The following is a 23,245-nucleotide window of genomic DNA, read 5'->3' as shown; positions in this document are numbered from 1 at the left end:
TTCTTGAGGAGACTTCAGCCTTGTTCAGCCTGGACTTGGCTTCTTGCAGTCAGGAAATATCCAGTCCATGACAGCAGCAACCACAGCAATCTGCCTCCCTCCCAGAAACCCTGCGAGGAGCAGGCAGTAACCTCTGCAGTGCCACAGCTGGCAGGCAGAAAGGTGGGAAAACAACCTGGGATTGCAGCTGGAAGGTCCTGCCCGTGGTTGGGAGGGTCCAGGGGAAGGACAAGGTGCTGGATTTGCTGTCTGTGCGCTGGGAGCAGCTTTCTGCCTCCTAGCCAGGTATTTTCCAGGCTGCTCTGAACGCAGGCCTCAGATCAGAGCCTGCTGTGGCTCTGTCCTGATGGGGACAACAGGAAAAGCTCCTTCTTGCAAGAGATTCCTGGCCCAGCAGCTGCTCTGGAGCAGTGCTGTCCTTGTTGTGACACCTGGCACAGGTCAGGGACACGGGAACAGGAGCCTTTGCTGCCTGCAGGTGGTTCTGGAGTTGGAATAATGGGAATTCCTGAGGCTGGCAAAGAGAAGCTGATGGGATTAGGGTTGCAATTAGGCTGGATTTGTTCATATCCAGGTGGTGCCACAGCTCAGGTGATGAGGGTGGGAACGTGGAGGGAGGGGCTGTTTGTATCCCATTATCCCCAAATCTCCTCACTTCATATAAATGTCAGAGTTGGAGTTTGCAGGGGAGTTTTGTGAGGTTCTTAGCTGAAGATTATTTTAGGGTTTTTCCCTAGAAACAAACCAGCAGTTCTCTGGGTCTGGTTTGGACAGTGATGAGTTAACAGCAGGCTTTTCTTCATGGTCATGTTATCTAATAATAATAATAGCTTCAGTTTCTTGGAATTTCTTTGCAAGTGTCTGGTTCTGTCTGCTGCTGGAGATGGGATCCTGGACTAGGTGAAGTTCTGATCTGGTCTGGATGCTTCCAAAGCTTCCCTTGTTGCAGTGTGTAATTATTTAGGTGTTTATTTAGGGGTTTGTTATAGTAATAATTACAATACTCTCCTCTTTCCTGAAGCTCTTCCCCCTCTGGGACAGAGGGAATCTATTTTGTGGTAGACTAGAGAGGCAGAAAAATGTCAGAAGGAAAAATTCAAGTGTGCCAATTAAGTTTATCCACATGGATCCCATGGGAAGGCTCCTGGCTTGTGTTTTTAAGTTCTCCTGTAGAGTCCCACAGACATTTAAGGACAGTAAGTTTTAATTCCCTTCCTTCACTTGATGACTAATTTGAATTGTTAAATCCAATAAATCCAATCCACTAAATGGTGTTAGCCATAAGCAACAACAACCTGACAACAGAATGAAAGAAAACAGAAAAATCGACCATATTTTAATTTTCCTGTAATATGTAATTTCACTTTTAATATCCTAGCAGCAGCTACTCTATTTCCTATTTTATACTCTATTTCCTGACTTTATACTCATTGTAATTTTCCTGCAAATATCCAGCCCTTACTTACAAATCACAGGACAGAGTAAATATTGTTTTCTAGGTTGTCTTTGGAGACTGAAGCTCGAAATAAAACCATATGAGGAGACCAAGATCAAAACCCCATTGAAGGCAGCAGAATAAATCCAGTCTGGAGCAGACAGCTGGAGGAGTGTCAGACAAAGGGAGGAACAGCTGGATCAAGTAAAGCATGAGGAAAATTGGTTCCATCCCCAGGGGGGAGGGAGAAAGATTTGTTTTGTCAGCCCAGGGCTGCGTGGGACCAACTTCACCCGATGAAACTTTGATGTCAGAGTCAGGGAGGGATCAGAAGGTCCCAGAGGGAGGGGAAGGAGAAGTGGGATCTGCAGAAAGTGTGAGGGAAGGGAAGGAGGTGGAGTGGCAGTGGGGAGGTGGGGAGTTGGAAGTTGGAGGTGGAGTAATCCTGCAGAATATGAGCTGCTGTCCACAGCTCTGGGGATGTAGATTGATGAGGTCATAGTGTTTTCCAGTTACAGAAAAGAAAGTTAAGAGGAAAAAAAAGCCTCTAAGTTGTTTTTCAAGAGAGGCGAAAACACCGAGAAGCCGAAGAAATGGAGCAACTTGCAAAACTCCTCCTGTGGCAGATTTTGCTTCAGCAAAGTAAGCTGTGAGCTGCTGGTGTGGTGTTACTTGTTTTTATTTCAGCTGCACAACGGTGCTGGGGGTTGGCTACGAGATTTTGAACTGTTGTCTTTGTAAGACTTTGTTCAGATTCCTAAATTTGCTCTGTTTTCATCTGGGGAGGGGAGGGAATCGTGGGTTTCCTCTGCTTTTTTGGGGAGAGAATGGAAAAATGTTTGAGGTTGTTGGAGCTCTGTTCAGCAAGTTTGTGCAATTTTTTTTTTCCTATCAGCAAATTCAAAGCCAATAGGCTTGGATGTGAGTACAGCAAAGCTTTCACAGTCAGATTTAGATGATTTAAGGTCATTTTTTACTTTTGATGAAGCAAAAACAGCTGGGGGTGCGTGTGTGTGAGGGTTCAGATGGAAGGAAAAAAGGAAGTGTGGTTTTTGGGTTTCTTTTCCTCTTGTCAGCATAAAGACAGACACAGAATTCATTTTTGGGTAGCAAGGTGCAAGAAAGGAGTAGGAAGTGAGGAGCACAAGTTTTTTGGGGACTGGTGACCCCCCTGCTCTTCCCAGCTCTTTTAAAAGGCTGTGGCTGACACCTGAGCTCCTCAGTTCCTCAGCACTGAGGTGGAATGAGGTGAGGAGTTCTCCCTTTGCTCTCTAATTAATCCACTTTCCATGTCACCACGGCATTCTCGCAATGCCCCAAGGCAGGGTTTAGGAATTGGCAAATTATGGGATCAGTCATAGGGACAGAAGGGTTAAAGTGACTCAGAAATCTGGTGTGTGGGGTGGGTTAAAGAGGAGGAGGAGGAGAGGCCACAGCTCTGTGCTCCAGAAGCACCAACCAGTCCAGTGACTCCCAGGGAGGTTTGGCAGAGCCTGGGGAGCAGCCAGGGCAGGAATAGCAGGTTGGGCTGCTGCAGAGGCAGAGGTGTCCCAGCTGAGGATGGAGGATCTCTGACAGAGATGTTGGAGTTACCTGGGTGTTTGAGCCCACCCAAATCAGGTTATAACTCAATGGTGAGGATGGGAAGGGGAGAAGGGAGGAAATCTGAGCTGTTCCATGGCGCTGGGATGATCCCTCCTGCAGAGGAACCACTCCCTCAAGTGTTAATGTCTCGCCGGGAGGAAGAGCTCTGTGTTTGGAATGGCTCTACAAAACCATTCCGAGGGCCTGCAGCCAACGGGAAGCACACAAAGCAGGGGAGGGTTTCTAAAGCTCAGCTGAAATCCCAGCTGCCTGTCACAAAGCTGGCGCAGATCTCTGAGGGATCCTGTCTGCGCCCCAGGTGGGGATGGGCTCCTTGAGCAGATACAAAGCTTTTCCTTTCTGCACAGGCAGCACATTCCTGCTCCCTGCGTGTTCCTACCTGCAGGGACTGCTGGAATTGTTGGGGCTGGATGGGTGCTTAAGGGCTCTGACATCCTTTTCGGAAGTGGGAGACTCTGCTGTTGGGAAAGTTGTCCCAGGAAGTCTTTGAAAATAAACACAGAGACTTAGGGAAAAGCCCAGTTCAAACCAGCTTGACCATCAGTGAGCTTTGAAGGGAAATTTCGTTTTACTGAAAAGCTCAGTGTTGCAGATTGGACAGGAGGTGAACGGGAGAAGTTTAGGTGCAGCTGTTTTGCTCACCATGTCCCTCCTCCAGACGAGCCCAGATGTTCCTCCTGGTTCCTGGTCAGTGGATTTAACAAACCTGGCTCCCAGAGAAGAGCTGGGGTCATTTATTTCACTGTCACCTTGATGCTGCTGCATCAAAAACCATCAGGGTCTCTCAGCCCCCTAAAGAGTCAGGATGGAGCCACTGCCCTTCCCCAGAGGGTTGGGGAACAGGCTGCTGCTTTTCCCACAATTGTGTAATGACTCTACAGAGCCCATTAAACCCCCTATAAACTGAGGGATTCATGGGAGAAATAAGGCATGTGGCACACACAGATTTAGGGAAAAACATGTCTTTTCTGCTCTGGTCGTTTTTCATCCTGTGAATAAGAGGATATAAATATAAAATATATATATAAAACTCAGTGGTTTCATCAGCACCGACCTGAGCAGCAGCTCCTCTGTCCCAGGAGCAGAGGAGAGCTGGAATTCTTCAGGCAGGACTCAAGGGACAGTTTTCTGCTTGCCCTGCTCCAAGGACACTGCCTGGAGAGCTCTGAGCATGTCACACATCTTTCACAGCCCGAGCCTTTTGCTTCTAGTTTGCCCACAGCTTTTTGTGGCTTTAATTCTTCACTTGAAAAATGGATGGGATTCAAGAAGTAAGAGCTGGCTCTGCCTTTTACAAGGGATTAAGAAATAGTTTTCCAGGCTGCTTTCCTCTTCCTATACCGTGGGACCACAGAGGATCTCTGGGATCCTGCTGAGTCAGCACAGAACATGTCAGGGGACAGCACAGAATTGTCTTTTGTTGGGGTTTCTTTTCTTGGTGTTTTTTGGGTTTGTTTTTTTTTTTTTTGTGGTTACATCACCCAGAGAAGACAAAGTGATTCTCCATCCCATGGAACTTGAAATTTGAAAATGCAAGCCGCAGCTGAGTTCTGTGTTGACAGCTCTGAAGGCAGCTGAGGCTTAGAAGCTCCTGGAGTCCTGTGATGACAGAGGTCAGAGCTTTCACCAGGTGCACGAAGACTCTTTGGTTTTACAGTTGCAGGTTGGGAAGTGTGACTCACCAAAATCCCTGCTTCCAGCTGACCCCAGAGCTGCAGTTCATGAGCTGTCACCTTTGCTGGGCTGTGCCTTTATCTCTGTTCAGTAGCTGCTGTGTCATAAAATGCCTTTAAAAAGCAGCGTTTGGTTGCTCTGCTGGTCTCCCCACAGCACTGAAAAGAGGAAAAGGCTCATTCCTCCTTCCACTGCTGCTGTCTGTTCAGGTTATTGAAGGTCAGCTGTTCTAAATTCCATTTCTCCAGGCGTGCAAGAGAGCGGAGACATCCCAGATTCCTCAGATTTCTGAGTGATCTCATTTACAGCTCTGTCAAATAAGTTTGAGCCTTCCCCACGAGCTGATGGATGTGAGCAGATTTCCAGCGTGGCTGGGGAACCAGAACAATCAGTTCTTCCTTCTTTGTCTGCTGGAGTTCCTGTCCCTCTTGTGAAGAGTTATCCTTTTTTTTCCCCTTCTAGAATTTTGCTGCTTGGCTGTGATCACTTTTTTTTTTGATATTTGCACCATTTTGTCAAACTATGGATGATATCCTAGAGCAGGTTCAGACCCAAAGTTTCTGTCCAGACTCTGTGTGTGCACAGACAAAGTGAGAAACCCTTTCTCTTCCACCTCTCCGTGCTGAGCTCCAGTATTTAATTCACCTCATCTTGGATGGGTTTTGTTGTGGTGTCAACCCAGCTTTGTGTGGCAGCAGCCAGCAAGTCACAAATCCAGTCTATAAAAAGCAAAATATAAAATCCACAGGCTCTTCCCTGGTCCCAGCAGGATGCAGCATCTCCTGGGCACTGAGGGGCAAACCTGGAAAGACCTGATGAGAAACCAGGAACATTCCTGCCCTGTTCCTGGCTGAAGTTTTAAGAGTGGAGGGGAAAAGAACCCAAAAGACATCAGCTTTTCTTATCTAGAAGCTGTTCCATCCCAGCCAAGCCCCTGTTTGACAGAGAGTTGTGTTTGGAAGTGCTGGAGAAGTGCCCGTGGCTGCCCAGGCTCCAGCAGGCTGCCCTGGGAAGGGGCAGGGAAGGGAAGGATGGTCCTTGCCCTGGCAGGAGGAAGGTGCAGGGGTCCAGAAAGGTGCAGAACCAGGGGCTGGTGTGAGCTCAGAGCTGTGGCTGGCTGAGCTTTTGGCACTCGTTGGATTTACGATGCTTCATTGGGGCTCCGTGTTTTTCCCATTAACTCGCAAGAGGAAAGGAGAGCAGTAAATGCCTTCATTCCTCTGCCTGAGCCAGCAGAGGATGTTTCTGTCGCACCAAGTCAAGTTGCTGTTCGTGCAGGGCGCCGGAGGCAGCCTCAGACACCATTCCCGAGCTCACAAATCGCTGCTCATGTCACGACATCGCGTTGTCCCCTTGCCCCGGGGCAAACCACACCCGTTCAGCCGCGGGGACATTGCCTGAGCACATTGACACCTCTGCTGTGCTGGGAGCTGGTGGCCTGTCACAAGTGGCACCGATTTTTCCTGGCTTTTTTGGTGCCGTGGAAGGGTTTTTTTAATCATTCCTTTGTTTTTCTAAGCTAAATCTAAGTCCTGGCTTGCAGAGGCAGGGGCTGCAGCTGAAATATTTTGCAGCCTGTCAGGAGAGACCATCAGATGATGGAATTATGATGTCTCTTTCTTATATACAGAGAGTACAGACCTTGTCCAAGATTTGATTTTTCTCTTTGTGATCCTGAGATTATAAATGTAGGAAGAAATACCTCCTGTTTGGAGTGCCTTTGAGCTGGCAGTTCAACAGAGAGTGCTGCTCAGTTTTTGTTCTCTGCTGTCCCTGCCCAGTGTTTTGTGATGGGAAAAGGGGAGGAAACCAAGTTTATTCTCAGCACTGGGGGTGTGCTAAAATACCCCCAGTCTGGAGTTGAATTTGGACTCGTTTGAAATTCATAAATTCCAGAGCTAAAAAAAAAAAATACAGCCTTTGTCTGGAGGACATTGTGCCTCTGACATTAGCAGGACAAAACCTCCAATGATTTTGATGGAACCCACTTGGGCTTGGCTGGTTGGAGAGATGAATGGTGGTGTTGTGTTGGGAATCAAAAGCGTGATGCCAGGAGACCTTCAAGACCCCTCCCACACAAGGAGCAGGAGGGACTGGCCCGGAGAAATGCGGAACCAAAGGCCTTGGTTCATCCCTGGCAAAGTTCTTCCTGTGTGGATCTGAGTCATGTGAGTTGCAGAGCATCTCAGAATTAACTGTGCAGACAAAGTGTGTGGCAGGAGTGGGAAATGGAGCAGCCAGATATAAACATTGATAGGGAAGGGTGGAATAGATGGAGCATTAACAGAGGTGGCTGCTGGCTTGGAATGTGTCTGTAGCTTTTTCCTCCTTTTGTTGTCAGTAACACTCTTTATTTTCTGCTTTGACAGGTTCTGTGTGCTCATATTCAGGTGAGTGGCATCTCTGTAAATCTGCCTGGGTTTGTGATCACGAGGAGGAGTGAGAGGGACCCTGATTCCATGGCATGCACTGGGGCTTTCATGGCTAACTTCCATGGGTCATGCATCCCATTGCACTGGTGTCTCCAAACTTGGATTAAACTGGGGTCAGGATTAGGAAGGGTGGGTAGGACAGGTTGAGTGTACAACCCTGAGAACAGACATTGCTTTCAGTGAATGAAATCAGTGTGGTAAAGTTTTCTTTATTATGAAAATATTCTCCCCCAGAGGGTGCTGAGCACTGCCCAGGCTCCCCAGGGAATGGGCACAGCCCCAAGCGCTCCAGGAGCGTTTGGACACTGCTCTCAGGGATGCTCAGGGTGGGATTGTTGGGGTGTCTGTGCAGGGATAAGAGTTGAATCCATGATCCTGTGCGTCCCTTCCAGCTCAGGATTCCTTGATTCTCCACGAGAGTGCCCTGTGTTGAAACCAGAATCAAAAATACGCAGAGCTTCCAGCACTCCCACTCCAGCGCCTCCTTCACACACCATTAACTCCATAACCCTATAAGTGTTTTTTTTGCTGTTTGCTCCTGACTTTCAGTCCCAGCTGATGCCTCCAACCCAGCCAGCGTGGTGGTGTCTGTGCTGAACATCAGCGCCGTGCTGGGCTCCCAGGCCGTGCTGCCCTGCAAGAGCCACCGCATGGTGTGGACCCAGGACCGCCTGAACGACCGGCAGCGCGTGGTGCACTGGGACCTGCTCAGCTCCTACTACGGGGACAGCAGGATGGAGAGGCTCTGTGACATGTACTCAGCTGGGGACCAGCGAGTCTACAGCTCCTACAACCAGGGCAGGATCCTCATGCCCGAGAACGCGTTTGCAGATGGGAATTTCTCGCTGGTGATCAAAGGTACGGAGGTTTTTTTCCCCCCCGCGGAAGGTTCGGGGCTCAATGGGATTGGTGGGTTTTGGTGCAAATGGTTGGTTTGCAGCATGTTTTTGATAAATAAGTCAATACCAGGTTAATGAGGTTAATCATCAGGAGGAATTTCAGGGTCTGGAAGGGGCTGCCCTGGGAGGTGGTGGAGTCCCCATCCCTGGATGTGGCACTCAGTGCTCCGGTCACTTGTGCACATCCAGGTCTGTCCCAGACAACCTGCACAGCTAAGCATGTTCAGCAGATCAAAACCCTCTCAGCATTCCCTCTGACTGAATACCTGCATACCTGGACAGTCACATTAATTCATTTCTGCTCCTTGGGCACTTAGGGAAGTGGAGCTTTCAGCTGGAGATTCAAGGCAGGAGGAGGTTGAGGAATTGCCCCCAAAACCATGCACTGTTCCTGGGCAGCCTTCTGGTTTTGCTTCCAAGTGAAGTCTCCAGCTTCACCTCCCATGGGAGGTTCAGGATGGATATAGAGGAATTTCTCCATGGAAAGGGTGGTCAGGCCTTGGCAGGGGCTGCCCAGGGAGATCTGAAGTCCCCATCCCTGGAGGTGTCCAAGGAAGGACTGGATGTGGCACTCGGAGCTCTGGGCTGGGTGACAAGGTGGGGATTGAGATGGGACTCAGTCTTGGAGTTCTTTTCCAACCTCAGTGATTCTGTGAGGTTCTCTGAAGCACTGAGTCTTTTATTTGAAACAAACCTGTTTTAAAAGAGAATTTGTAACAACCTGAAAGCCACCTGGGCTTTTTGTGGCCCTTTGGTTGTGCTTCAGTTCCTGAACTATAAACACTCCGTGGTCATTGTTCCTGTGCCTGCTCCCAGCTAAACCTAACCCAGCTTCCTCTTTCCACCTGTTAATACAGATGCCTCCCTCACAAGGGTGAATAAACTGAATTATTTTATTAGGTCACCAAATTCTTATATTGGGTGAGATGATTTGTCTCTGTTTAACCCACCCTGGTGATAAGGAAGTTATTTTGCATCCAGACAAGGATTTGGGAAACTGCAAATGACACAATTAATCATTGTCTCAGTATAAAACATTCAACTTCCCCTCTCTTCCCAGGTGTTGCAGAGAGTGATGCAGGCACATATTCCTGTAATCTTCACCATCACTACTGCCACTTGTACGAAACTGTGAAAATCCAGCTGGTCATCGCCAAGAGAGGTGGGTGTGGTGACAGCTCCAGGTTTCACAGGTGCCTCAGGAGGCTCAGGAAGCACCAGCTGAGCGTGGTGCTCCCTGTGCTGTTTGCTGTCTGCCTCCCTGAGCTGCAGAGGCTTTACTCAGTGTGATTATTTACAAACCTCTCTTCTTCCTTGGCCAAACACTGCCAGGAGCCTGCTCAGCTTGATGTTTGCTCCTGGTAGTCACCAAACTGTCCCTGCTGCAGCAGCAGCACACCCCTGCTGACAGTCCCTGCCCTCAGCTCAGCCACAAGGACCTGCCCTGTGCTCTGGTTGCTGAGCTTGCCCTGGGCAGCCTGTACTTAAAAACCCACCTCAAGTTACCACACCTTAAGCCCAGCTCTAAAAGCGAGCTGCTGGCATCTGCAGAGAGAGCCACCCATCCACACAGGCACCCATTAAAATCCAGTTAAACCTCTGGATAACCCCAGTGCAGCTCCTGGGATGGAAGTGCATCTCCTCTGCTGCTCTCACAGTGCAATAAAATCACCCTGAGAGCCCCAGTCTGCTCCTCTGTGCTTTGGCCTCTTCTGTTATTCCTTTTCAAGAGCCAAACAGAGCAGTGCTGCTTCAGCTCCTCCAGTAATTAGGGCCTTTGTGGGTAGGAAAGCATTTCCTGCTTGGAGGATTGGGGTGAAGATCCTCGTTCCATTCTTAGCCTGTGGAGGGAATATACTTCCTGCTTTCTGAAGGAAGAGATTAACTCTCAGTTAGAACAGAAAGAAAGTGGCCTTGCTTCATGAAATAGCCAAGGATGTAGAAGATAAAGGTGTTTTTTTCTCTATTGTCTGCTGCAGTGGAGAGGACACATTACCCCTGTGGGGTATTTTGGGATTTTTGGAGGGGGTGTGTTACAGGATTCCAGGGTCTGGGAGCAATCTCAGGTGTGCCTGGGCATCCCTGACCCTTGGAATTGAGGATTCCAGGGTCTGGGAGCAATCTCAGGTGTGCCTGGGCATCCTTGATAGCGGAATTGAGGATTCCAGGGTCTGGGAGCAATCTCAGGTGTGCCTGGGTATCCTTGACACGCAGAATTGAGGATTCCAGGGTCTGGGAGCAATCTCAGGTGTGCCTGGGCATCCTTGATAGCTGGAATTGAGGATTCCAGGGTCTGGGAGCAATCTCAGGTGTGCCTGGGTGTCCTTGACACCTGGAATTGGGGATTCCAGGGTCTGGGAGCAATCTCAGGTGTGCCTGGGCATCCTTGATAGCTGGAATTGAGAATTCCAGGGTCTGGGAGCAATCTCGGGTCTGCCTGGGTGTCTGTGACACCTGGAATTCAGGATTTCAGGAGCTGAGAGCAATTTCAGGTGTGCCTGGGCGTCCTTGACACATAGAATTGAGGATTCCAGGGTCTGGGAGCAGTCTCAGGTGTGCCTGGGCGTCCTTGACACATAGAATTGAGGATTCCAGGGTCTGGGAGCAGTCTCAGGTGTGCCTGGGCGTCCTTGACACATAGAATTGAGGATTCCAGGGTCTGGGAGCAGTCTCAGGTGTGCCTGGGCGTCCTTGCTGCTTGGACTCGAGTGGGAATTTCGCATCAACCACATCCATGAGATCGTGGTGTGTGACAGCAAATCGGGCCAAAATTTTACTGATTTTGGCCAAGGAAAATAAACCAGGGAAGCAAACTTAAGTCGTTTACGTGGAGAGAAAAAATAAGACAGGCGAGGAAAACTAGAACAGCTGGGGCAAAACACCCATTCCAAGGTCGCCCAGCTCGTGTTTCCCCCCTGCCCAGGCGAGGAAGCCAGCGAGTACTGGGACGGCGAGAAGCCGGTGCTGGTGGCCCCGGAGGGCAGCACGGCGACGCTGCCCTGCGTCAACCGCAACCACATCTGGACGGAGCGGCACAGCGAGGAGGAGCAGCAGGTGGTGCACTGGGACCGGCAGCCCCCCGGCGTCCCCCACGACCGCGCCGACCGCCTGGTGGACCTGTACGCGTCCGGGGAGCGCCGCTCCTACGGGCCCCTGTTCCTGCGGCAGAAGATGAACGTCACCCGCAGCGCCTTCGCCCTCGGGGACTTCTCGCTGCTCATCTCCCACCTGGAGAGCGCCGATGAGGGCACCTACTCCTGCCACCTGCACCACCACTACTGCGGCCTGCACGAGCGCAGGATCTACCACTTGTCCGTGACGGAGCCGGCCAGGGAGAGGAAGGTGGTGAACCTCACCACGCACAGCGTGGCTCCGGCTGCAGGTGAGTGGCCTCTCCTGGGTGGGGATGTGTGGAAAATCCCGCTAGGAAAAGCCAGACTCGCTCCCTTTGGTTGGATAAATTACTCTACAACTCCTCTGCTTCGTTTGTGGACTTTTCACAGAGGGGAAGTATCCGCAGTTGGATCTTTGGGCTCTAAGGAGCTCAGCCAGCCCAGGTCCAGTTGTTCCCAAGCTGTTTCCATCACAGGGGCAGTGAGGATGCCGTGGGGTGTCCCCCCATCGTTGGGGTCAGTCCCCCTTTTGCAGCGCTGTGGGCACAGGGCAGCTCCTGTCCCCCTGCCTCGGGGCAGTTCTGCACTGCTGACAGGCCCTGAGGCAAACGAGCTGCCTTTGTGTTGTATTTCTGTCCAGCTCCCTTTCCTCCATGCTTTTATGGATCAGGGGAAGGTGTGGGCAGGGGCTTGATGCAGCCCTGCCTTTGCTGTCACAACTCTTCTCACCAGAGTTTCTCTCCCCTTTGCACGGATGTTTGGGCTGTGCAAGGTGCCAGACCATGCAGAATCAACCACCAGGAATTTTCCTCCACCCTTCAGCTTTTCTTTTTTTTTTTTTTTTCCCTCTTTTCTGTGTGTGCCATAAACCAATTTTCATATTTTCCACTGCACTGAGCTCTCATCTGTCAGCCTGTCCAAACTCAAAACCATCACGCTTCGTTCAGGCAGAAAAAGAAAACAAAAATCCTAAGTTTAATATTTTTTTTAAAGTCTTTTGGGTATAGTTCTTTATTAACACTTTAAAATATTCATTGTGTTTTAATATTTATTGGCTGTTTAATATAGAATTTTGATTTGCTTCATACATTTTTAAATAGGTTTCTTCTCCTGTAGAAATTGGCCTTCTCCAGTCATAGAAATCTAAACTTTTTCCCTGGGGCTAAGATTGGTGTCCAGAAAATCCAGGCAGTGCTGAGGAGAGGTGGCTGGAGACTGGGACATCCAAATATCAGAGTTCCTGCACACAGCCCTTGAGCCTTAGCCACAGATGGAAACCAGATCCTGTTTCCAGAGCTGTCTACCCAGGAATTAATTCCTCTTATTCCTGGATGTTGTCCTGAGTAGTTCCCTACCTGCTCAGGAGTGAGGTGGAATCGCTGAGTGATTTCACCTGGTGGGGCTGTCTGAGCTTGGCTGTGGTGCCCTCAGTGCTGGAGTGACAAAAGCCACTTCCACTGTCAAACAGAGCAGCTTTGGGACGAGTTTGGCCCCTGCAGGCAGTGACCCCTCAGCTGGGCTGAGAGCACCACACACAAAAATGTGCTGAGTCCATGGGAACGTGCAAGGAGTGGAGACATCCAGAGGTTTCCTTTTCCAGCCTGCTCCTGCTGGGACCTGCCCTGCTTGGGTACAGCAGGGGAGGCTGAGGCATTGCCCCATTCCATGAAAAACTGCCTGGAATTCTTCTGGGGAGCACAACATAAACGGGGAGACAACAAAAGCAAAGCAAGGAGCTTTTTTTCAGGCAGCAGCCAAGCTCCTGGCCTTGCTCCAAGCTCCAGAGCCGTTCCCAGACAGGAAACTTCATCCTGTTTGGAATAGAAGCAGGGGCTCAGTGCTGCTCTCAGGCTCAGGACTGTAAATGTGGTGGATGTCCACTGACTGGAGCATTTTTACTCGGGGTTTGCTCTGAAGAATGGCATCTGTCGAGTCTCCTGATTAGTGCTAAAATATTGGCAGCCCTTTGCCTCTGCCAGGTTTGTGGAGAGCTCTCCACTTTTTCCAGCAGGAGAATCTGGTCCTTGACACTTTGGGAAAGTCATGTTAAGGTACCTCTGGCCCGAGTTTTCCCCTCCACAATTAGGATTTCTTTTTCAGTGGTTAAACAGTGTCGTGGGAGTGAATTTGGGGCAGATGGGTGTGAGATGTGCTGAGAGATCAGATGTTGGTTACAGGATCAACCTTCATCCTCCCAGCTTAACCTCTGGTGTAGGATGAGGAGAGTCTGGGTGTGATGCTGCTCTGGGCACTGCCATTCACTGGTGGGACTGAGCTGCTCCTCTGTGCCTCAGTTTCCCCAGTTATAAAATGGGATCTATTCCATTGCCCAAAGTTATTAAATCTCTGTTTCTGCTGTTTGTTGTTGCAGTGACCTCCCTGGTGTTGCCTAAAGTTCAACCCAGCTCCTACCCCCGTCTTGCAGTACTGTGGGAAAGCAAAAAGCCAGGAATAGAATTCCTCTGTTTGCTGTGGCACCATCTCATTATGGCCTTCCAGGAGCCAGGGATGTGACAAAGCAGAGCTGTCACATGTGCTGTTTGCAGCTTTGCAAGTGGGTTTTTGGTTGGGTTTGATATTTTTTAGCTTGGCAGCGCTGAAAACCCCATGGTTTTTCCAGCACTGCATCCAGGGAGCACAGGGCATCTGGAAATCCCAGTAAAAAGCAGAGTATTGCTGGAGTGGAGCACTGGGCCACCAGAACAGAGCACGCTGCTCAAGCTTTTTGATTTTCTAGGACTGCTGTTGGCATTAGCAAACAATCAGCTCTGGTTTCAGAGTGTTTATTTCAATCCACTCTTGCCTTATTTGATTTTATTTTTGCTGGGTTGTTGTTTTTTAAATGCTGGAAAGAAATAAACTGCCTAAAAAACTGGAATCAGTCCCTATGCCTGCACTTCCTGAAGTGTCAGAACACATCTGCTAAAGGGTACTGGGGCTTTTGGGGTATTTCCCCCCATTTTTCCCCTTATTCCCTCTGGGGAAGGGAGGAACTCCCAAGGGAATGGGAGGTGAGGGCTCCATGCTGTTCTTGCCTGGTGCTCTGTGAACATTCAGGTGAAATGAAGGTGTCATTTCAGCTCTGTTTTGAAGAAAAAACCCTCTCCCAGCACAGTCCTGTGGGATTCCATCCGTGCCTGGGCTGGCTTTGTCCATTCCTCTGACTCTTGCAAGCAGAGAAGTCACTTCCCCTTTACATGTGTAAAACATTGACCTATTTAGTTGAGATCTACAAAAAAAATGTTCCACGTAAAAGTTCTGAGCTCCCCTTCCCCGTGCTGTGGAACTGAAATGCTGCTGCACCCACAGAAGGAATGGAATCTTGGCTTTTCTCTGTGGCGTTGGTTTTGGTTTTTTTTCTTTTTTGGGGGGGGTTATTAATTTTATCGATTTTTATTTCATTGCAAAGGAAACTCATTCTTTGGCACTGAAAACTCTTCCCACTCTGTAAATTATAACCCTTGGCAGGGAGGGGCTGCTTCATACTCTGGCTGTTTGGAGGCAGAGCAGTGTGGGGTGTGTGCTGTGAGGGACCCAGGGGAGGGTTGTGTTACCCTCTGGAAGGTTTGGGGATGGCTTTGCTCTGAAATTCCCCTCTGCTGAGGGCCAGGCAGGGAAGGGATGTGCAGCATCCTGTTAAATCCTGGGAATCATGGGCTGGTGAAGAGCACAGCATCTCTCACCTGCCAAAGGTGCAGGGTGCTGTAAATCAGGCACTGATTTGCCCTTTAATTCCTGCAGTTCCCAAGAATTTCTCCCTGAACATTCCCACCTGTGATCCTGCTTTTCTCTGGATGCCACTCCCAGTGATCCCCTTGTTTTCCTTCCCTCAGATCCAAACGTGGTCAGGGGCCACAATGTCATCAATGTCATCATCCCTGAGAGCAGGATGCACTTTTTCCAGCAGCTGGGCTACATCCTGGCCACGCTGCTGCTCTTCCTCGTGCTCCTCATCATCGTGGTCCTCATCACCCGCAAGCGCCGGCAGAGAGGTGAGTCCAGGGAAAACCAGCCCTGTCCTGCCTGGAGGGACACCCTGGGACACTGTTGTGCAAATCATTCCTGCAAGGAACAGTGCTGGAGGCAGGGATCCCCTCCTGGACAACCAGGAATCTGCCCAGTGGGGAGGATTTGCAGGGCTGGCTCACAGAGAGATTCAGTGGAGTGGTGTAAAAATTTCCAGGCCTTGATTTCACGGCTCGATGGGATTGGAAAAGACTTCCGAGTCCAAGCTTTGGCTGAATCCCACTCATGATTTGCTGAGTTGCTCTGTGGAAGGGAGAAGAAAAGCCCTTCACAGGTGGGATTTGTCCCTTGGGAATTCAGGTGTCCAAGGCCTTGGTGTGCTGGGTGACTCTGGAATTCCAGAAAGGGACACTGGGACCTCTGGGTGACACCCACAGCACTGGTTTTGTGTGCCACACAAAAAGCAAACCCCAGGAATGTGTCTGGGCTGGCTGTGACTGCTCATTCTGCTTTTTCCTCCTGTTTAGGTTATGAATACAATGTGAAGAAATATGGAGAGTAAGTATAATTACAGAGTTTATTAATTTGGAATGCATAAAAATGAACTCGTGGCCCCCTTCCTCAGCTAAGAGCCTAAAGCAGCTGAGGATCTGGTTAGGAGGAGGAAGTGGAAGGAGAAAATGGGTTGTAGGGCTGATTTGGCAATTGAATTTCCTCTTTTTATACTGTGGGAACTGATTCACAGATGAAGTTTGTGTGAGATGTCTTGGGGAGTTGGTGGTAAAGGAATAATGCCCAGATCTGCTGTGAGATGGGGCCAAGATCATGGACCTGGGCTCCTCCAGAGCTTATTTGATATGATTAGAGTGGAAGAGAGAAGGAAATTCCAGTACAGATTGGCTGCCCATTGTTCGAAGCTCTGGACAAACACGGGGGGGGGGGGGGAGGGGGGGAATAAAAAATTAAATAAACTAAATTCTCTAAAGAAGAAAAGCTATTGTGAAAAAATGTGAAAGGGGCCAGTTATTAAAGGATGGGACAACACCATTTCCCACCGTTATTCCCTTTTCAGGAAGGATGTGAATCTTAAAGAATTTACAGTGGACACGACAGATCTGACCCTACACAAAAGTGAAGACGTCAGGCTGGGTAGGTATCCCTGGCCACCAAACCAGGGCAAAATCCTTATAAATCTGAAATTTCTAATGGCACTTGGATGTTTTGAAGTGACTTAACCTATTCCTTAACCTCTGGCAGTGGGTGTATGGACTTTATTTGATAGAAACTGGGTAAAGAGAAGTCCTGAGGTAGCTGAGTTCATTACCTCCACCTTCTGCTGAATCCAGTTTGGTTTAACTTTCTGATTTCCTCCTCCCTGGATGTCAAATCATTCAGTGAACGTTTGGGCCTTCTGTCAACATCTGTGGTAGCAATTAAGGCAGATAAACAGAGAATGAGAGGAAGAAAATTTGCAAGAGAAGCTCTGAGATACGAAAGAGAAAATACAAATCCTCCTGGAACTCGTGGTAAAATGGAAGACAGTGGAAAGAGGGGAAGGAAGCTCATCTCACACTGTGGAAGTATTTTTTTGGGGATATATAGGACTGAGCTGGGGAATTTCCAGCATTCCTGAAGATGGATGCTGCTCCTTGCTGGGGTTTGAAGGTGCAGCCTTGAGTTTTTTGTATCAAGAATTGATCAGGGGTTGGTTCTTGCTGGGACTTGGAGCGAATCCATTCCACAAAACTGATGCTCGTCTGCACCACCCTGAGATTCCTGAAGCCTTGCCATGATGCCAGGTTCACACCTGCTGCAGCTTGCCAGACAAACCAGGAAACAATTGTCCCTTTGATTTTTTTTTTTTTTTTAAATTTGCATCCCTAGTAAAGGTACAACCTTTAAAAGAACAAGCTGGCAAACCTCAGGTCCCAAGAATTGCTGTAAAGGCCCCAGTAAACAAGAGAGATACAAAATTGGAAGTAAAGAAAGGAATTGCAGGGAGTGGGTTGCAAAAATCCTTCTCTGTGTGTGCCAGGAGAGCAAACTCTGTGGATAATTGCATCAGTCACCTCCAGGTGAGCTTTGAGGAGATAATCCAGATCTGGAAGGAGCTGTGGTGCCTGTGTGGAGCAGGGACCTTAAGTTTGCACAACTGATTAATGCCAGGGGCTAAAATGAAGTCAGAGCTGTTTTCCTGCTGAGTAACTCCCCAAATAATTCCTAGAAATCAGAGGTGCCAGACCTAGGGCACATCAAGGAAGGACTGATCACCTCTGTCTTGCTCATAACCCTCTGTTTTCTTTTAATACCCTAATGCCTGTGTGAATTCTGCTCCTCCCTTGCACAGATTACAAAAACAACATCCTGAAGGAGAAGGCTGAGCAAGCCAGAAGCTTCCCAGCAAAGAACATTGATTTAGACAAAGGTAATCATGACTTTCCTCCCCCTAATTGGTGGCTGTAGGGACCTTCTGATGGGCAGCAGGAGGGAGGAACAGTCCATCAGTGAGTGACCAAGCCACAGCCAGAGGAGGAATGAGAAACATCATGGGAAAAGCAGGAATGAGAAGCCAGCTCCCTTCCCATCCTTTCATCACGGAGCCACAAGATGCAAGCAGTGATTAGGCTTTTAAAAACTTTTGGCATGGCACAAATTGGAATTTTTCTTGATTGGAAAAAGAAGGCCTGGCAGGGCTGGAGTAGTGCCTGCTCTGCTGGAACCTCAGAGGGAGGGAGATGGAGCCCAAAAATGTCCTGGCGTGGTGTTAGTGCAAGAAAACACTGTGCAGAGGAGAGTGTTTGGAGTTGAATTAATTTATGGGTAATGGGCAGCTACCTCATCCCAAGAAAAGCAAACAACTCTCCCTCCCTGGGGGCTGAAACTCCTCTTTGCTTATCCAGGATTAATCCCGAGGGTTGTGCCTCCGTTTGTAGGACAGCACTTCTGTCAAGCAGGGCTTGTAATCAGCTGTGAGATTCCATGACTCATTCCAGAGGAATTAGGAGATAATAAATGGGGCTGAAATGACACCAAGCAGGGGATGGGCTGGAGAGCCCAGGAGCTGCCTCTGACCTGCTGTCCCTGATGGAATTCTCATGGCATTTTCTCCTGCATCCTGCAGAGTGGATCTGGGCAATAATTTACCCCCAGTCTGTCCCTCTGAGGGGATATTAGGGATGTGGGTAACTGCAAATGGTCACTCTAGAGATAAATCCATATTTTTGTGCTTCTTTGAATGGTTTGGAATCTCTCTGCAGGTGCTGACCCCCGTTTCCTTTTGCTTTCAGATTTCAGGAAGGAATATTGTAAATGAAGACATTCCCAAGCTGCTGGCTGGACCAGAAGCTTCCATCCAAGATAGATAACGTGGAAGAGAGATGCCTTTTCTTAATTCCATCTCCCTCCAGCTCCCCTCGAGTTTTTGTCACATTGACTTTTCCCCCGCACAAGGGTGCAAATGCTTCTTGAAAGAGTTAAACTGTCTTGTGTGCATTTATGGGGTTGGGTTGCCTTTTCCTCCTCTGTTCTCCCAATCCTCCCTTCCCCTTTTCTTTCTTGACAATTATTGTTGGTTTTTATGCATCAATGATTTTTATGAGCTGAATCAGCAGACGTTTTGCTTTGATGTTATTGCTTTAAATAAAACCACCTGCATCGCTAATCCCGAGCCATCGTTACACCAGGCATTTTTCCACGTAGTGAATCCATCAGAATAGCAATGGCAAAGGCTGATCCCACTCCTAGGCTGCCATAAATCAGTGTCACACAGCACTCTGTGTGTTCCAGGTGAAGCACAGAGAGCACAGCCCTCACAAATGGCAGTGGAAAACCTCGTTTTATCAATGGGAAAATGTCAGTATCCTCATTTTACAGGGAAAGGGAAGCACACCAATGGCTGAGGGCTCAGCTCAGAGCTGAAATCTGTTTCTCACCCTGTGTTTGTTGATTTGTTTCTGTTTCAGCGCAGCCCAAGTCAGATTTGGCAGGAGCAGGCATTTGATGGATGGAGTTACAGTGCTGTAAATGCCAGTCTCAGTTAGATCAGAACCAGGAATGTTGTGGAGAGGGCTGAGCTCCTTTGTGGAACCTGGGATGGGATTTTCCTGCAGCCCTGGGCTGGATCCAGGCCCCACAGAGCACATCAAACCAAAGGTATGACCCCAGCATAGGGAGGTGGTTAAAGGGAGCAGTTCCATGAGGAACAGGAGTAACAACAGGAATTTTCATGGGCCAGGGGCTCAGAGAGGGAGGCCAGGAGCAGGATGAGTCCATTTCCATGGATTTTGAGTGGACTCATGATGCTGTGGGCTGAAGGGGGGTTCTACCTATGAACAGTGTCAGGTGGGGCTGCCAAAAAATTGGAAGTAATTCAGTGTTGTATTCCAAGCAAGTCAAAACTTCAGGAAAGCTGCAGAATATTACCAGTGCTTGGGGCATGGAAGGAAAGGTCTTTCCTGCTGTTGTGAGAGGGGTGACAGGGACCTGGGTGAGGGTGGCCAAGGAGGGAGTGGCAGACGGGGGATTTGTGTGAGTGGAGCTGGGGCAGCATCTCCAGGACCCAGCCCTGCCCCTTTCTTGCCACCTTAGGTGTCTTGTCTGACTGATGCCAATGTTCTCAGGCATCCAAATCCCATTCCAGACCCCCCATCCCTCCTCCCACGGGCACCAGGGATCTGTGCTGGCTGTGGCAGGGCTCAGCAGCACCCAGGGCACTGCACTGGGTGGGATGGTTCCTCCAAAGCTGAGCTCAGCTCTGCCAAAAACGTGGTGGGTGAGGCCTCCAGAGGAGCTGTGCTGGCCCTTCACAAGGTGGGGTGTCACAACAATGCACTTTGAATGAAAAATGGACCATTTTTATAGATATTACTATGTCTGTTAGTGGGGAATGCCTTAAAGGATAATTCTATTGGGGGCCCTTATTTTTAATGCCTTCAAGCAGTGAAAATATTAATAATAGAACAAAACTAGAGGTGGAGGTGAGCCTTCCTAAGATGCAGCTGAGCAGATCCTCATCTTTTAATTTCCTAGCCCTTCCACTGCTCTCCACAGGGATTTTTGTGATTTGTAATTAATTACCTTTATCCTTACTAAAAATCCACCCCAAAAAGTGCCCAGGATTGGTGCAGAGGAAGGTCTGGGGTTGATCCCAAGCCCCTTTTTGCCCTTCCCCAAAGCAGAGAAGGATTTTTACCCTGCCCTGAAACCCAGGCTGCATTCCTGCAGGTGCAGGAGGCTGTGCTGGTTATTCCATCAGGGTGGCACAGGCTCAAATAATTGTCATTAATGTCTCTCTCCCTCCCTTTCATGTCTGTGAGTCAAAGGTTGGAGATTTTTCCTTGCCAGCTCCAAATTGCTCAGCACAGCTCACACAGACACCAGCTCATAAACTCCAGAGGCATTTAAATATTTTATCTGACTCCTGGGCTGCAGAATAGCTTAAGGGGGGGAAAAAAAATTAATATGTTCTCTGAAACATGGACTAGGAAGGGCTTTCTGAGTTCCTCATCCTTTGCTTTGATCACTGGTTGGGATTTATAGCCAGGAAAACCCTCCCTGGTGAGGATGGGGTGGGATTATGGCCCAGGAAAACCCTCCCTGGTGAGGATGGGGTGGGATTATGGCCCTTTTTCCTTCAGGAGAGGAATGTTGTGTGATTGGCCTGGAGATCACCACCGTGGCTTTCACCAGCAGCCACTCTGTAATTTAGCAAATTTGAATTGTGGCTGAGAGAGAGCCAGGCCAGACTGCTGGGTAACCAAGAGAAAAAGGCATCTGCAGAGTTTAGTTTGTTTATTCCTTCATGCACAGGAATTAATGAAGGCTGTTTGCCCTCAAATCCTGGTGAGAAGCCACTGAGGCCCTTCCCACTGCACTTTGCATCCTGTCAGCCTGTGGCACTGCTGGGAAGTCCATGGGAATGAGAGGGTTCCACATGGAATTCATGGGAATGAGAGGGTTCCACATGGAATCCCCCCCTGGGCTGGGGCAGGAGCGCTGCTCCCTGTTCCCTCTCTGCCACAGACTCAGTGCCCTCCCAGATAATTTGGTTTTCTCTGTCCTTTTCTCACCTCAGCCTTTCTCTCCCTAATCTGGGACTTGTCTCTTGTGGAGAATCCCTTTTTTGAGGTGTGTAGCACTTGGCCTGAGTTGTTTCAAAGTAATTTTCTCTCTGTGCCAATGAATTGCTGCACTTTGCTAAACTCCTTTCCCTTCTTTGCCCCATCACAGTCTCCCTGGCTTCCCGAGACATGGATTTGATATTCAGTTAGTTAAAATAATAATAATAATCCCCAGTATTTGTACAGCTCCTCAGTGAGAACTTTACCTCTCTGAGGGCAGAGAAATCAAAGTTTTTTAGGGTAATAAATGGGCTGTGAACTCTTGGTGTGGGACAAGGAAAGGGTGCTTGGCAGTGACCTTAAAAAGGGTTAAAACTGAGACTAGGACTAGGACTACAGCCCCCTCTTTCCAGCTCTGTGCACACGCTCCAGACTAAGAACTTCCTCTATAAATCTTGGTTTTATTTCTTTGTTGTAACAGAATTAATTCTCATTATTATTGTTGCTTAACTTTTACCATTCATCTGTGTAACTCTCCTGACATTTAAGAAATAAAGGAGAATAAAATGGACTTTCCAGCTCAGGTTGATTTTATTTCTTGCCCTTTTTGGAGGTGCTCTCTCAGCTATTAGCCAGCATTAGCTAATTCTTCCCAATAGCTGTGCAGGGTGTTTCATCTCAGAGCATCCCAAAGTGCCTGACAAAGTGCAGATTGGATCCAATACGTTATTCCAGTGATTCCAATAAGCTTTCCACATGGGACAGCATCATTTGACAGGGTCATGGGGCCCACAGAGGAATTTCAGCTCTCCAGAAGTGTTGTATAATGAACAGCTCTGCAGCTGGAGATGGAGCTCAAACCATCCATCAGAGAGGAAAGCCAGCAGCCCTGCCAGAGGAGTTAACTTTGCCGGTCCAGAAGGGAAGATAACACATCCTGCTGGAATACAGATCTCCCTGCCAGCCCAAATTCCTCTTTTCCTTGCAGAACTAACACCTTGCAAAGTTCCTGCTGGAGGCCTTCCACCCCCTGAGCACTATCCCAGCTGGCACTGCAGAGTTCTTCCAGGGACACTGATGGAAACAGCTCCTACTGCAGCGTGGCTGGACACTGCAGGGGCAAGGATTTGAAGGATCAAGGCAGGATATGAGACCAAAAAGTGGCAAAAAAGTGCATTTAGCAGACCAGGATTATTGACCAGCCTGTCCAGCTCTGGTGGAAGTGTCATCTTCCCTCTTCCCTGGTGGAAATCCCACTGCCATTCCACAGCACCTCTTCTCCCGGGTCAAGCACCACCCAAATCACCCTTTCTGGAGCTGCTGTGGGGCTTTACTGGTCTCTGCTGGCAGCCTCCAGTCCAGGCTCTGGTGGTTATTTATTTCTGAGGCATCTTTACTTTTCTCTGTCAGTGGATCTGATTTTCCAGGAGAGTAGCTGGGAACAAGGAAAAGCTCATTTAGCACAGCAGCAGACCACTGAAATGAAATATTTTCATTGTCTTTTGCTTGTCTGAAGTCCAGCTCGTCGCTGTTTCCTTTCTGCCTCCCAGTCTGGAGAGAGTTTTACCAGGGGAGAGGAACTTTTAAGTCATTAAAACAAATTTCTGAGGGGAAGAAGAAACACTGGGGACCTGAGAGAAGTAGACTAAAGACTGAAATACACATTTCTAAGCAAGAACCTTCAATTTCCTAGAGGTCTGAATGTGGCCCTCAGCAGATGAGCTGCTCTGCAGACAATTCCTGCAGGGAAATTGTTCAAGTGTGACTCTCCCTTTTTTTAAAAAAGTGCTGCAGCTGCTAAGGAGAGGTAGGAAAAGCTGAGGGAAGAAAAGAGATTGAGTCGTGATGAGGAGGAGCTGGGATCAACCAAATGAATTTATCATTGATGACGTCCGTATCCCATGGAAGTGTTGTCCTCTATCCTCTTTTCCCCTCTCTGTAGGGCAATGTCCCTCCTGAACACACATTCCTAAATGAAGAGGGGTTTGGGGAATGTCCCTGCAAACCCCCTCTGTCATTTCCCCCCAGGTTTATTTGCGTTTAGGTCCAGGGGCAACCCCGG

At 48.9% G+C, this 23,245-nt stretch overlaps 1 protein-coding gene across 1 annotated transcript; it reads left to right on the top strand.

Annotated features, from left to right (window-relative positions):
- Positions 1–1,821: 1,821 nt before the first annotated feature.
- On the top strand, positions 1,822–21,754 carry MXRA8 (matrix remodeling associated 8). Its single transcript, XM_032131605.1, has 10 exons — positions 1,822–2,077; positions 7,084–7,104; positions 7,696–8,004; positions 9,106–9,207; positions 10,969–11,427; positions 14,992–15,150; positions 15,652–15,682; positions 16,197–16,273; positions 17,472–17,549; positions 18,412–21,754. Exons 1-10 carry the CDS (start codon positions 2,029–2,031, stop codon positions 18,435–18,437), a joined length of 1,311 nt encoding a protein of 436 aa, XP_031987496.1. The 5' UTR covers positions 1,822–2,028; the 3' UTR covers positions 18,438–21,754.
- The last annotated feature ends 1,491 nt before the right edge of the window (positions 21,755–23,245 follow it).

This window comes from Corvus moneduloides, chromosome 22 (assembly GCF_009650955.1).
Source record: "Corvus moneduloides isolate bCorMon1 chromosome 22, bCorMon1.pri, whole genome shotgun sequence".
NCBI lineage: Eukaryota > Metazoa > Chordata > Aves > Passeriformes > Corvidae > Corvus > Corvus moneduloides.
Note: the sequence above shows the minus strand (reverse complement) of the source record. Positions and strands in the feature narration are given on the sequence as shown.